The 12,039-nt window shown below is 46.9% G+C and overlaps 1 protein-coding gene across 2 annotated transcripts in view; it reads left to right on the top strand.

Annotated features, from left to right (window-relative positions):
• MED12 (mediator complex subunit 12) overlaps positions 1-12,039 on the top strand; it is a 34,790-nt gene that overhangs the window by 8,074 nt on the left and 14,677 nt on the right. For both annotated transcript variants that reach the window (XM_036402026.2, XM_036402025.2), the window contains exons 10-26: positions 1,597-1,733; positions 2,469-2,600; positions 2,993-3,119; positions 3,746-3,975; positions 4,368-4,448; positions 5,313-5,486; positions 5,722-5,866; positions 6,796-6,914; positions 7,038-7,181; positions 7,942-8,105; positions 8,243-8,374; positions 8,916-9,143; positions 9,344-9,488; positions 9,769-9,889; positions 10,577-10,678; positions 11,392-11,505; positions 11,773-11,936. In XM_036402026.2, coding sequence (XP_036257919.1) covers positions 1,597-1,733; positions 2,469-2,600; positions 2,993-3,119; positions 3,746-3,975; positions 4,368-4,448; positions 5,313-5,486; positions 5,722-5,866; positions 6,796-6,914; positions 7,038-7,181; positions 7,942-8,105; positions 8,243-8,374; positions 8,916-9,143; positions 9,344-9,488; positions 9,769-9,889; positions 10,577-10,678; positions 11,392-11,505; positions 11,773-11,936 — 2,459 coding nt within the window. The remainder of the gene's footprint in view (positions 1-1,596; positions 1,734-2,468; positions 2,601-2,992; positions 3,120-3,745; positions 3,976-4,367; positions 4,449-5,312; positions 5,487-5,721; positions 5,867-6,795; positions 6,915-7,037; positions 7,182-7,941; positions 8,106-8,242; positions 8,375-8,915; positions 9,144-9,343; positions 9,489-9,768; positions 9,890-10,576; positions 10,679-11,391; positions 11,506-11,772; positions 11,937-12,039) is intronic.

Here is a 12,039-nt window from a genome sequence, read left to right as displayed (position 1 = left end):
TGGACCCCTGCCTGACTGGTACAGCTTTCCTTGGGTAGTAAGCCCAAGCAATGAGCTCACAGAAACTTCTTATAGAATCCTAGAATGGTCTGGGTTGGAAGGGACCTTAAAAATCAAGTGGTCTCAATTCTCCTGCCATGGGCAGGGACACCTTCCCCTAGATCTGGTTGCTCAGGACCAATCCAGCCTGGCCTTGAACACTTCCAGGAATGGAGCATCCACAACCTCTCTGGGCAACCTGTGCCGCACCCTCACAGGAAGAATTTCTTCTTAACATCTAGTCTGAGTCGATCCTCTTTCAGTTTAAAACCATTCCCCTTTGTCCTGGCCTTGTAAAAAGTTTCTCTCAAGATTTCTTGTAAGCCCACCTTAGTGTGATAGGTGACAGTCAGGTCACCCTAGAGCCTTTTCTTCAGGCTGAACAACCCCAATTCTCTCAGCCTTTCCTCCTGGGAGAGGTGTTCCATCCCTCTAATCAACTTAGTGGCCTCCTCTGGACTCGCTCCAACAACTCCATGTCCTTCCTGTGCTGGGGACCCCAGAGCTGGAGGCAGCACTGCAGGTGGGGTCTGACCAGAGTGGAGCAGAGGGGCAGAATCCCCTCCCTTGACCTGCTGGTCATGCTGCTTTTTGGGCAGCCCAGGACACTCTTGGCTTTCTGGGCTGTGAGTGCACAAGGCTGGGTCCTGTCCAGCCTCTCATCCCTCAGCATCCCCCAGTCCTCCTCTGCAGGGCTGCTCTCCATCTGTTCATCCCCCATCCTGGATCAATACTGGGGTTGCCCTGCCCCAGGTACAGCACTTCGTACTTGGCCTTGTTGAACCTCATGAGATTCCCACTGGAGCTTGTCCAGGTCCCTGTGGATGTCATCCATCCTTCAGGACTTCAACCAAACCACCTCAGCTTGGTGTCATCTACACTTGATCTGTGTCTGTCCCCACTCATCACTGATGTCCACTGGAACTCTGAGCCTTTCACCACTACCATCTGGATGTGACTGTCCAACCAGTTTCTCATACACTGAACAGTCCATCATGCCTGCTGCTGTGTAGGCCCTCCCATTGTCAGAATAAAACAGTATTTTGGTGGCAACACCAGCCATGGAGCCATGTATTAATAGACTGGGCCCATCTGTTTCTTCCAATGTCATTGCCTGTGAGTGGAAGGATAGAAGAGAAGATAATCTCTGTTCCAGAATCCCTTTCTAATGGTTGGTCCCAAGGTCCTGAAGTCCCTTTTGATTGTTTTTGGACTACACTTGTGACTTCATCTTCTTCTGTGGGGGAGACCAGTAAAGTCTGAGGGCTGGACCAGGCTAGGAGGTTTCATGATTTCATGTCCTTAACCTGGGCACCAGGAATGCATCAGGCTTCCCTTAGAGAAGGGTCCATCTGGCATTTGGATAAAGGGTCCAAACCCTCTCTTCCACTTAAAAGAGAATCACCTAGAACTACAACCCATCTTCCTTGTGGAACTGGTCTTGATACAAGGTGTAGGCCTTTCTGACCTTAGCTGACCTTGGCAACACATCTGGTGTTGCTCTAGCCTATTGTACCAGGTGCCAAATACACATTTTTCTTCTCTGTTCTCTTCTAGGTTTCACAATTGGCCGTGTCTTGCATACCTTAGAAGTTCTGGACAGTCACAGCTTTGAAAGATCTGACTTCAGCAACTCTTTGGATTCCTTGTATAACAGGATATTTGGGCTGGGTCCAACCAAAGACAGTCATGAGGTGCTCTGGGACTTGGCTGCTGGGCCCTGGTCTTGGATGTGGCTGTGTTCTTGTTTATAACCACACTGTTATTGTCCTGTGTCTGCAGAGAGCTGATTAGGTAGTGGCCTTTGGCTAAGAGACATGATCTCCATTGAAAAGGCTTGCATGCAGCTCCGTTAGGGAGCTACTAAAATGAGTAGGGGAGGTCTGTCTCTAGAAAGTCCAACAAATAAATGTAAACTTGAGAGGATTCACTGATGAAGGATGTCAGTCTGCATATCAGATTGGTGCTAAGGACTTGTTATGTCAGTACTAGCCTGGTCACATTTTGAGTTGACTGCTGATTCCTGGGAGCTCCCAGTTCAGGTTCCTTTTAGCCTGGGAGTTGATGTATTTATGATGTGTAGGACCATAGTGCATCCACTACTGCAGTGGTTCCTAGAAGAGGGCAGGGCTGGCTGTTCTTATACTTTGTATGAGGGTGTCGAGAAGTTGTGTTTTACTCAGTGCAGTGATTAGAGGGATGATTTTCTGAAGCAGAGTCAGTCTGGAGATTTGTCAGGGGCTGTGGACCTCACATTGCAAAATGCAGTCAAAACAGGAGGGCTCTAGCTTGACGTGTGTCCTTCCTGTTAGGAGGAGGGGAGTGTAGCAGTGTTCAATCCCTGTTCTATGGGGAGCAGACCCACTGTTACATCTGCTCCCCTCTTCTGCTTGGCTCAGGTTCTCACTGCAGTGCTTCTATCCCCCCAGATCTCCCCAGATGATGATGCAGTGGTGGCCTTGCTGTGTGAGTGGGCTGTCAGCTACAAACGCTCTGGGCGCCACAGAGCCATGGTTGTGGCCAAACTCCTGGAGAAGCGTCAAGCAGAGATCGAGGCTGAGGTAGGTCCTTATTCCTGGAAGGCTGGCAGCAGTAAAGGAGAGCAGAAGTTACCTAACTCCTGTTACACCAACAGGCAAAGGCTGATCAACACAGTGCCTCTTGTCACTGGTGCTGCTAATTATGGCATTTGCTCCATCTGACCCAATGTAGGTCATAAATGAGCCTGTGGGATGGTGCATATCCCATTTCTTGGATGCATTTGAGGACAGCTGATTGCTGTGCAAAAGCATTGACATACTTGGAGACTGTGCAGTAGCTTACAGAAACCTGTGTGGTGGCTTGCTTATAAGAGCACGATAGAAAAATTCTCTTGAAGGCTTCTTTTTTGAGATATGTGGATAGGAAGTTTCTCCTCTGTGTCAGCAGTCGGTACTTTTTTCTGTTTCTACAGAGATGTGGGGACTCTGAAGTCGTGGATGAGAAGGGCTCCATCTCCTCAGGCTCTCTGTCAGCAGCCAGTGCTCCTGTCTTTCAGGATGTCCTTATGCAGTTCCTTGACACTCAAGCTCCTATGCTAAGTATGTAATAAGAATTTGTGGTCTCCCAGTTTCTAGCTTTCCCTCTCTTGCAAACTTGGAATTTGTGTGCAGTTCTCTTGTGTCTAGGTATGGGGTGTATCTAAATTCTCTATCTGGCTTCCTTGCAATTCAGAGCTTATCTTGGTGAGGGAGGAAAAGCAACTTGTAGGGCCAGATGACAGAAAGATGGTACAGAGGCATTTCTGTTAACAGAGCATTGGCCAAGGATAAACAAGTTTAATCAGGAATTACTTCAGACTGAGAACTAAAGGGAGGTTTTTAACTGGTGACAAAGCTCTGGCTCTGATGGGAAGTGCTGCAAACAGGTTAAGGGGGATAGGATAACAGGTCTGAATGATGAAGGCAGCTGTGTGTACACCCAGGAATAGCACTTAAGTCCAGTGGCTCTGGGCTGTGACACTGGAGAGCTTTTGACTTACTTAATTGCTAATTTTTGAAACTGGACTTCCTGCTTTTAGTCCCTGCTGTAGTCTCAGAACTGTGTATCAGTCATTGTGTTGACATCTCAGGAAATCCTTTCCCTTTCCCTAGGTTAGGTGGCTGGTGTTGCTTATAGTGGTGCAGAAATACTCTGATAGCCCTGACTGTCTGTGTTGTCCTTTCAGCTGATCCTGGGAAGGAAAACGAGAAGGTGGAGTTCTTTAATCTGGTGCTGCTGTTCTGTGAGCTGATCCGACATGATGTCTTCTCCCACAACATCTACATGTGCACGCTCATCTCCCGGGGTGATCTCGCCATGGATTCTCATGGGCCTCGCCCTCCCTCACCCTTTGATGACCCTGCTGAGGAACATGACAGGAAAGAGACAGAGGGAAGCAGTGGCATCAAGCTGGAGGTGAGATCGTGAGCACTGGCCCTCCTGTACATCTGTGTTGTGCTTGCCTGTTTTTGCCAGCTTTGCAGCCTCCTTGCTGTTGCCTGTTGGAGAATGTACCACTGACTTCTGCTCTTCCTTCCCTCAACTTATTTCCTTAGCATTTCAATTAAATATTATGTTCTAAGTGACTGGAAAGGACCTGCAGATTGTAGAAGGGTAGATAGGAGAATCTTGCATGGCTTGATACAGAGCAGCATATCATGAGGTGTATCAGGCTCCAGCTTGCCAGGCACCATGGGTGTGGTGGCATAGTGCTGTCACTGTCCAACATGGACATCACTGTAGTCAACAAATATTCTCTTGTTCCCGGATGCATCACTGAGATGTAAAGCTGCTCTGTCTGTTCCCAGGACACAGGTCTTTCAGAGCCCATGGACATTGACCACAACCCCAGCATGCTCTTTGATGACATGGAAAAGACAGACTTTTCGGTACGTTCCAGCATTTCCTGTTACTCAGTAAGTAGGGTCAGCATGTTGTAGTGAGCCCAGGAGCAGCATCTGCCTTGCTTTTGTGTGTCTGCTGGAAGTGGCTGGGTTGTAAGGCAGTTCACATTGCAAAAGGCCCATAGCACCTATTTATGTAGGTTGGTCTTTATCAGGGCAGAGTGAGTCCCAGTTGTTCCTGGAACCTCTTGTGCTCTGGCTACTGCCAGCCCAGTGTTTGGGCAGGGTAGGAAGTGGGCTGCTTGGAAGTGGATGGGAAATGAATGACCATGATGGCATCTGATAGGAAGTGACCATTAGCAGAGGTTTTCTTGATCCTGGGAGAAGACACTACTCTGCTTTCATCCTACTGTGTGGCCTTCATTGCTACTTCAGGGTTGCAGTTCTTCATATCTGTGGGCATAGTTCATGGTAGCAGAACACTTTGAAGCACTTAGTAGTAAAATTAACTCGTGGTGCTTGAAAAATTCCTGAGTACCTACATCTATCCAGCCATCTCTGACCTTTACCAAGGTACTTGTCAGCCAAGTGTGATGTAAAGTTACATGCTTTCCCAGTATCTCACTTCTGTGGAAGGGGCTATTCCAAAACTCTAAGCTATGAATTTATTACTCTTATTGTGTTATTTCCTCTTGTGTTTAATCTAATAAACAACATGGACCAGAAGCAAAAATAGGAAGAGTCTCTTGGCACATTACCTTGGCTTTTGCCTTAAGACCTGGCTGGTTTTCCAGCCCTTCCGTTTCCTACTCCTTTTTAGACCTGAGCAGAAGTACATTCCTTCAGCAATATTTACTGTTGCATGACCATGTTTCCTAACTACATTTTCTTGTTCTTATGTCTCCCCAGATGTTTTCTCCGCCAATGCATTGTGAATCTAAAGCCAGCCCTTCCCCTGAAAAGCCAGATCCTGAAAAGGAAGGAAAGACTCTGCTGAAGGATAAGTCTGTGGAAGGAATGCTAGCATCCCTGTATGACCAGCCTCGGCACATCCAGTATGCAACACACTTCCCTATTCCTCAGGTACAGGACCTGCTTCTAACTGCTCCGCTGCTGTTGCCCTTGTCATGAGGCTGCTGTCTCTCCCTACTGTGGCTGGCTAAGGAGCAGTCCTATTTTTCTGGATGCCTCCTTGCTTACTCCCAGAGAAGCTTCTGAAATGAAGGTTTTCTTTTTCTTTCAGAGATGCAGATGTGAAACAAGATTAGAGCATTCAGCCTTGTAGTTGCTAATGCAGTTGTCTCTTTTGATTCCCCAGGAGGAGTCATGCAGTCATGAGTGTAACCAAAGGCTGGTGGTTCTTTTTGGGGTTGGAAAACAACGGGATGACGCTCGGCATACGATCAAGAAAATAACCAAAGACATTCTAAAAGTCTTAAACAGAAAGAGCACTGCAGAGACAGGTTAGTAGAGCTTGAGACACTCCTTTTTGAACTAAGAGCATCTTTCCAGTTGGCTGATTCCCTTGTCTGGAGTCTCACTGTGAAAGGATTTTACTCAGTCTACAGTGTCTGGTAAGAGGTACTAGTGAATGAGTCTGGAATGGTGCTCTGTTTTCAAACATACTAACCAGCAAGTAAGACAGTTGATTTCCTGCTGGTAGTATCTGTTTAATTAGCTTGTCTTCAGAAGAGAATTGTGTCATACAATGTTCAGAGTGAGACCCTGGCCAAAACTTTGGCTTTTCGTATTTTATTTTATTTATTTTCGCATTTGGATCCTTGTACAGGAAGCAGAAAGTACTTTGCCAATGCATATTTGGCAAAGACTTCACTAAATGTATCATTCTGTTACACTTCAGGCATGTGCTAAACGTGTAGGATAGGAAATTTGGATAGCTGGGTCAAAATCAAAAGAAAGTGTCTGATGTTCAACAGCTGAGAGCCTGGCTACAATTTTTCTTTCTTAGTGTGATGCCTTAAAGGCAACTTAAAATGTAGTGAAAAGATGATGCTTTAAAATGTGGAGTACTCTGACAAAGAAACTTTTGTGGCTGAGCATCTCCAGTCCAGAATGCCTTTTCTCATCAGAGAATAGGTATTATTTCCAAAGCAAGGCAGAAGGATACTCCAAGGAGTACTTCCATTTGGGATAAACTTGGTGTTTGCTCTACTGCCATTCTTTGGTTAGGGATTCCTTAACTTCTTTTTTTTTTTTTTTTAATCAAAGATAGTCCTTAATCAACCTAAGGTCTAGGGCTTAGGCCTTTTGCCTGTGCTTCATCACAGGGGCTGCTCTTTCTGGGGAACTGTCAGAAGCTGATGGCTGATGTTTAATCCTCTGGTGAGGAAAGCAGCCCTAATACCGTTTTTGACGTTTTCAACTTTGGTAGGTGGGGAGGAAGGCCAGAAGAGGAAAAAGAGTAAGCCAGAAGCATTCCCAACAGCTGAAGATATCTTTGCAAAGTTCCAGCACCTTTCTCACTTCGATCAGCACCAAGTCACATCTCAGGTATGAAAATTTGAATACTGCTGTCCTTCATGGGCCCTGACTGAATCTCTTTGTATTACTGAGAGCAGCTTCCTGGAAGGAGATGAGCCTGCTGAGGGACTCTGTGTTGTCTTGCACTTGCAGGTATCTCGTAATGTCTTGGAACAGATCACCAGCTTTGCTTTGGGAATGTCATACCACCTGCCTCTGGTGCAGCACGTGCAGTTCATATTTGACTTGATGGAGTATTCACTCAATATCAGTGGTCTGATCGACTTTGCCATCCAGGTAAGAGCAGCATGCTCAGGTGCTCCCTGCAGAGGGATTTGTCCACCTGAGAGGCAGCAGATCTGTGCTGTGATAGTTGGCCTGCTCTGGTCATCACTGGTGACCCTCTGACCTGTGTCATGGAGGTGGTCAGATTATATGGTCATTGTGATGCTTCTGGGCTACAGCTGTCAGGGAAAGGTTGTCTGTGGCAGATAGTCTTGCATGTTCTATTCTGAGGATTATTCTTCCAAAGGCTTTGGGCTTGTTTCCAAAGGACTTGCATCTCTGTCCCTGATTGCAGCAGGGCCTTGTTCTGAGTGAGAAGGGGATTGTCAGTCCCTGGCACCTTGCCTGCCTTGCTCCCCTGGAAAGATCCTTGGCACATGGCAGCTCAAGCTGCCTTCTGGATCCTGCTAAAATCCTGTTGCTGTTTCTGCAGCCTGTACCAGGTGTCTCTTGAAGCCTAGCTGATGGAATTGTGGCTGTTAGCCTGGAAAAGATCAGAGTGAAACTTAAATGCAGAATAGAACTACCAAACAAGCTGCTTAAAACTGCCTGTGGCCATATCACAATTACCTTCTGATACTCAAGCCCTGACAGCTCCTTGTACTGCCTGAGACATTTTGCCAGCTGTTCTAGGGTGCATCCCTAAGGAGAAAGTGCCTGGCAGTGCCTTTCCTGGCAGGTCCTATAGGCTGTGGGTTTGGTGTGCCTCCTCCCTTTCTGACCATACCTTACCCCTGTGGCTGTTGAAGGGTTTTTCTGTCATTGGGTGCAGTTGCTGAATGAACTGAGCGTGGTGGAGGCAGAATTGCTGTTGAAATCCTCCGACCTTGTTGGCAGCTATACCACCAGCTTGTGCCTGTGCATCGTGGCTGTGCTGCGGCACTACCACTCCTGCCTTATCCTGAACCAGGACCAGATGGCTCAGGTCTTCGAAGGGTAAGGGCCTCTCCCCTCTCTGTGTAAGGAAATATATATGCTGGGGGTTCATAGGGGGCATGGACATCTATGTCCTTCCAAAAAGGCAGCTATTTGGTGCCTGAGGGTTCAGCTCACTGTGGTTTGTCTCTCTGCAGTCTGTGTGGGGTGGTGAAACATGGCATGAACCGCTCGGATGGCTCCTCAGCAGAGCGCTGTATCCTGGCCTATCTCTACGACCTGTATACCTCCTGCAGTCACCTCAAAAGTAAATTTGGGGAGCTCTTTAGGTGAGTCTGATGCAGCTGAGGTGCAGTGGGTACTGCCCACTATAGCACCTTGACTTAAACTTTGCTTTTAATCTTGTTTGATGGGATTACTCCTGAGAAATTCCTTGTTTGGAAAGGAATGGAGAACAGAGCAAAGAGCATCATTAGGTCCGTGTTTATGTCATGGTGCAACTGTGTCTTGTGGTTTGGGCAGCAAACTCTAAAAAGTGCATAGTGGATTTAGGCCCAAAGGAGGGTGAGTGGATAAATTTACCAGAGGTTTCAAATAATTTATAAGAAACTGAGTCTCCTCCCTACAGAAGAGGAGTACTGATAGAAATTTTGTAAAGTTCTAGTTGATGTGGAAAATAAACTGAATGTTCAACATGTCTTAGAATGCAAGCACGGAATGAATAGGAAATAACAAATGTATTGATCTTTATTGGTACACAGCAATCTTGAATTTCAGCCTGTCCTTTCCCAGAGGGGGTTTGCCTTTGCTCACCAGAATTCAGTGGCCATGTAACTTTTTGTGTTCCTAATTGCTTTTCTGTCCTGTTAGTGACTTCTGCTCCAAGGTGAAGAACACAATCTATTGCAATGTTGAGCCTTCTGACTCCAACATGCTATGGGAACCAGAGTTCATGATTGACACTATTGAGAATCCATCTGCACATAACTTTACATACACCAACCTGGGCAAGAGCCTCAATGAGAACCCAGCCAATCGCTACAGTTTTGTCTGTAATGCACTGATGCACGTGTGTGTGGGACACCACGATCCTGACAGGTGAGAGGCAGAGCTTTCATGGTTCCACTGAGAAAGTAAATTCTTTAGGTGAGGGTAAGGAAACCAGTGGCCATATCTTGGCTGTCTTGGGGTGTGAAGAAGGAGGAGCCAAGGCTGGTGTCCCTTAGAAAATCACTGACCTGATGGCATGCATGAGTAGCAAAGCTGACCCTCTCCTTTTTTCATTATTTATTTAACAGGGTGAACGACATTGCTATCCTGTGTGCTGAGCTAACTGGCTACTGCAAGTCTCTAAGTGCCGAGTGGCTGGGTGTGCTCAAAGCTTTGTGCTGTTCCTCCAATAATGGGACCTGTGGCTTCAATGATCTCCTCTGCAATGTTGATGCAAGTGCAAACATTCAAAAGGGGAAAAGGAATTGAAGCAGGAGTGGAGGGATCCCTTGGGAGAAGGCAAAAGTGAACAAGGGATGGAGGCTTTGTCTTCTGAGGGCAGGGAAAAGGCTTTGAATACCAGGGGCTGCCATTGGTGTTTGTTGCAGCCTGGGCAGACTGTGGACATTGACCAGCGGTTATGGGCCCTTCTGCCACCCAGCTCCTAGGAATTGCTGACAGAGGGAATGAGGTAGAGGCTGTTTGGATCACTGGCTGATCTCCTCTCTTTCAGGTCAGTGACTTATCTTTCCATGATTCCTTGGCCACCTTTGTTGCCATTCTCATTGCCCGGCAGTGCCTGCTGCTGGAGGACCTGATTCGCTGTGCTGCTATCCCCTCACTCCTCAATGCTGGTAAGTGCATCCCTGCACAAGCCTGTCTGACTCTCAGTCCTGGCCCAAAGGCTTGTGCTTAGTGCGTACTTGGTGAACTCTATAGTTGTGAAACATGCCTCTAATACTTCTTCTATACTTAATAACTGAATGTGGCGCTCTAGAGAAATTTTGGGCTTTTGATTTCAATCAAAAACTGGTTGTGCTAAGGTTTTTCACTGCCCTGCTCCCTCAAGTTTGTGTGTGAGCTGAAGTAAGCATGGGGATAGCCATGCTGATTACAGCCTCACTGTGTGACCATTGTACTCAGCTCTGAACTCCAGCAGTATGCCTCCTACTGATAATAATGTTCAGTTTAGCATTTTGGCTAGAGCAGCCAGCTGGGCTTACAGCACCTGTGCCACTCTGCCTTATTCTGCCACCAGCCTTCCTATCTCTGCTCTGGGGATTGCAGCATCCGGACTCCTGACAGGGTGAAATTGGAAGGATGGAGCAAGCAGAAAACAGTGCATGTCACTGGGGATAATACTGAAGGATTTGCTTGCTTGCATGTTAATTGCTGCACATGCTCCATATTTGTAAATACAATAAGGCTGCTGCAGCTTCTCAGCTGTCTGCTCCAGGGCAGTGCACTGTGAATAGCTTTTGGATTGAGAGTCAGCTGTCCTGGTGCTTAAGAAATCTCAGTTGTCTCTTTTCTTTACATAGCCTGCAGTGAACAGGACTCAGAACCAGGAGCACGTCTGACCTGCCGGATTTTACTCCATCTGTTTAAGACTCCACAGCTGAACCCATGCCAGCAAGATGGCAGTAAGTGAATGAACCTAGAGCCTTTCTTTATTGTGGAAGTACTAAGGCTCTTGCACTCCAAGAAGAGAGATATGAGACCTTATGGTTAGAGATCATAACCTGCTTGCTTTGAATAAAGCAGGCAAAGCCTGATGCACTTTCTTCATAGGACAAAGAACAGTGTCCTTCCATTTATGTCACTCCCTGGTAGCCAGGCATTGGGGAGAAGGTTCTTGGAGGCAGGAAAACAGCCAGTAGAGGTGGCCTTGCTGTCACTAAGCCATTAGAGTAATGATCACTTCTTCTTTTGTGTCTTGAGCTTTGTATAGCCTCTTAACTTGGTGCCAGAAGCTGCTGTTTTACAGCACTCCTTTTTTGTGTGATGATGGAAACATTCCAGGAAGCTCTGTTCTTGGCTTCTCACCAGTATCCTGATAGCTCAGATTTCTAAATCCAGCTTGTATTTTAGGTCTAGGGTACTGTTGGAGCTCGGAGTTCATGACACAGGCTCTGCACCCCATTTGGATTTCATGGTTCAGTTGTCACAATGTGATTGGCACTATGCTTCTTGAAACTTAATTAAATGGGCCCCATGTTACTGTTAGGAAAGAGACTGGCCTCGGGATTCTCTGAGCTGGATTTTATGGTACTTGCTGGCACATAATTCAGGCAGCTCTGGAGCCCGTGTCTTTCTCTCTGCTGAGTATTGCCTTTCCCCTTTGTCCTCTTTGCAGACAAACCCACTGTGGGAATCCGCTCTTCCTGTGACCGTCACTTGCTGGCAGCTTCCCAAAATCGTATTGTGGATGGAGCAGTCTTTGCAGTGCTGAAGGCTGTCTTTGTTCTGGGTGTGTACCTGTGTTAGCCTGAACCTATAACCATGTTTTTTAGAGGAGTGGGAGAAAGGCACTGTATTGTTCATGTTGGCTGTGCAGAAGGCCAGAGGAGATTTGTTCTGGTGAATATGTGGTGTGTCTGTAGCTGTAAACGTGCTTTGAGTCTGTTGGCTGCAGAGAGGTCACTGATCACAGGCAGAGTTTACAGATTCTCAGGATGTTTTTTGAGTCGGGCTTTGTCGCTAGAGTTGTTGTGTAACACTTGTGCTTTCCTTTTAGGAGATGCAGAACTGAAAGGCTCTGGCTTTTCCCACCCAGGAGGTGTTGATGATCTCATGGATGATGAGCTGGGCACCAGGAAGGCTGGTGGTCGGGTAGTCACTGTAGAAACAGCCAGCTTGGATATTTATGCCAAGTATGTACTGAGGAGTATATGTCAACAGGTGAGTCTGTCCTATCTCTAGGTGTGTCCTTATCCCTTCTGCATACAGATAGATATATCTCACATGCCTTTCTTCAGGTTGGGTTTGGCACATATTTCTTTGA

This window comes from Molothrus ater, chromosome 14 (assembly GCF_012460135.2).
Source record: "Molothrus ater isolate BHLD 08-10-18 breed brown headed cowbird chromosome 14, BPBGC_Mater_1.1, whole genome shotgun sequence".
Classification (NCBI taxonomy): Eukaryota; Metazoa; Chordata; class Aves; order Passeriformes; family Icteridae; genus Molothrus; species Molothrus ater.
The sequence above is the reverse complement of the archived record's forward strand: the minus strand, read 5'-3'. Positions and strand labels throughout refer to the sequence as shown.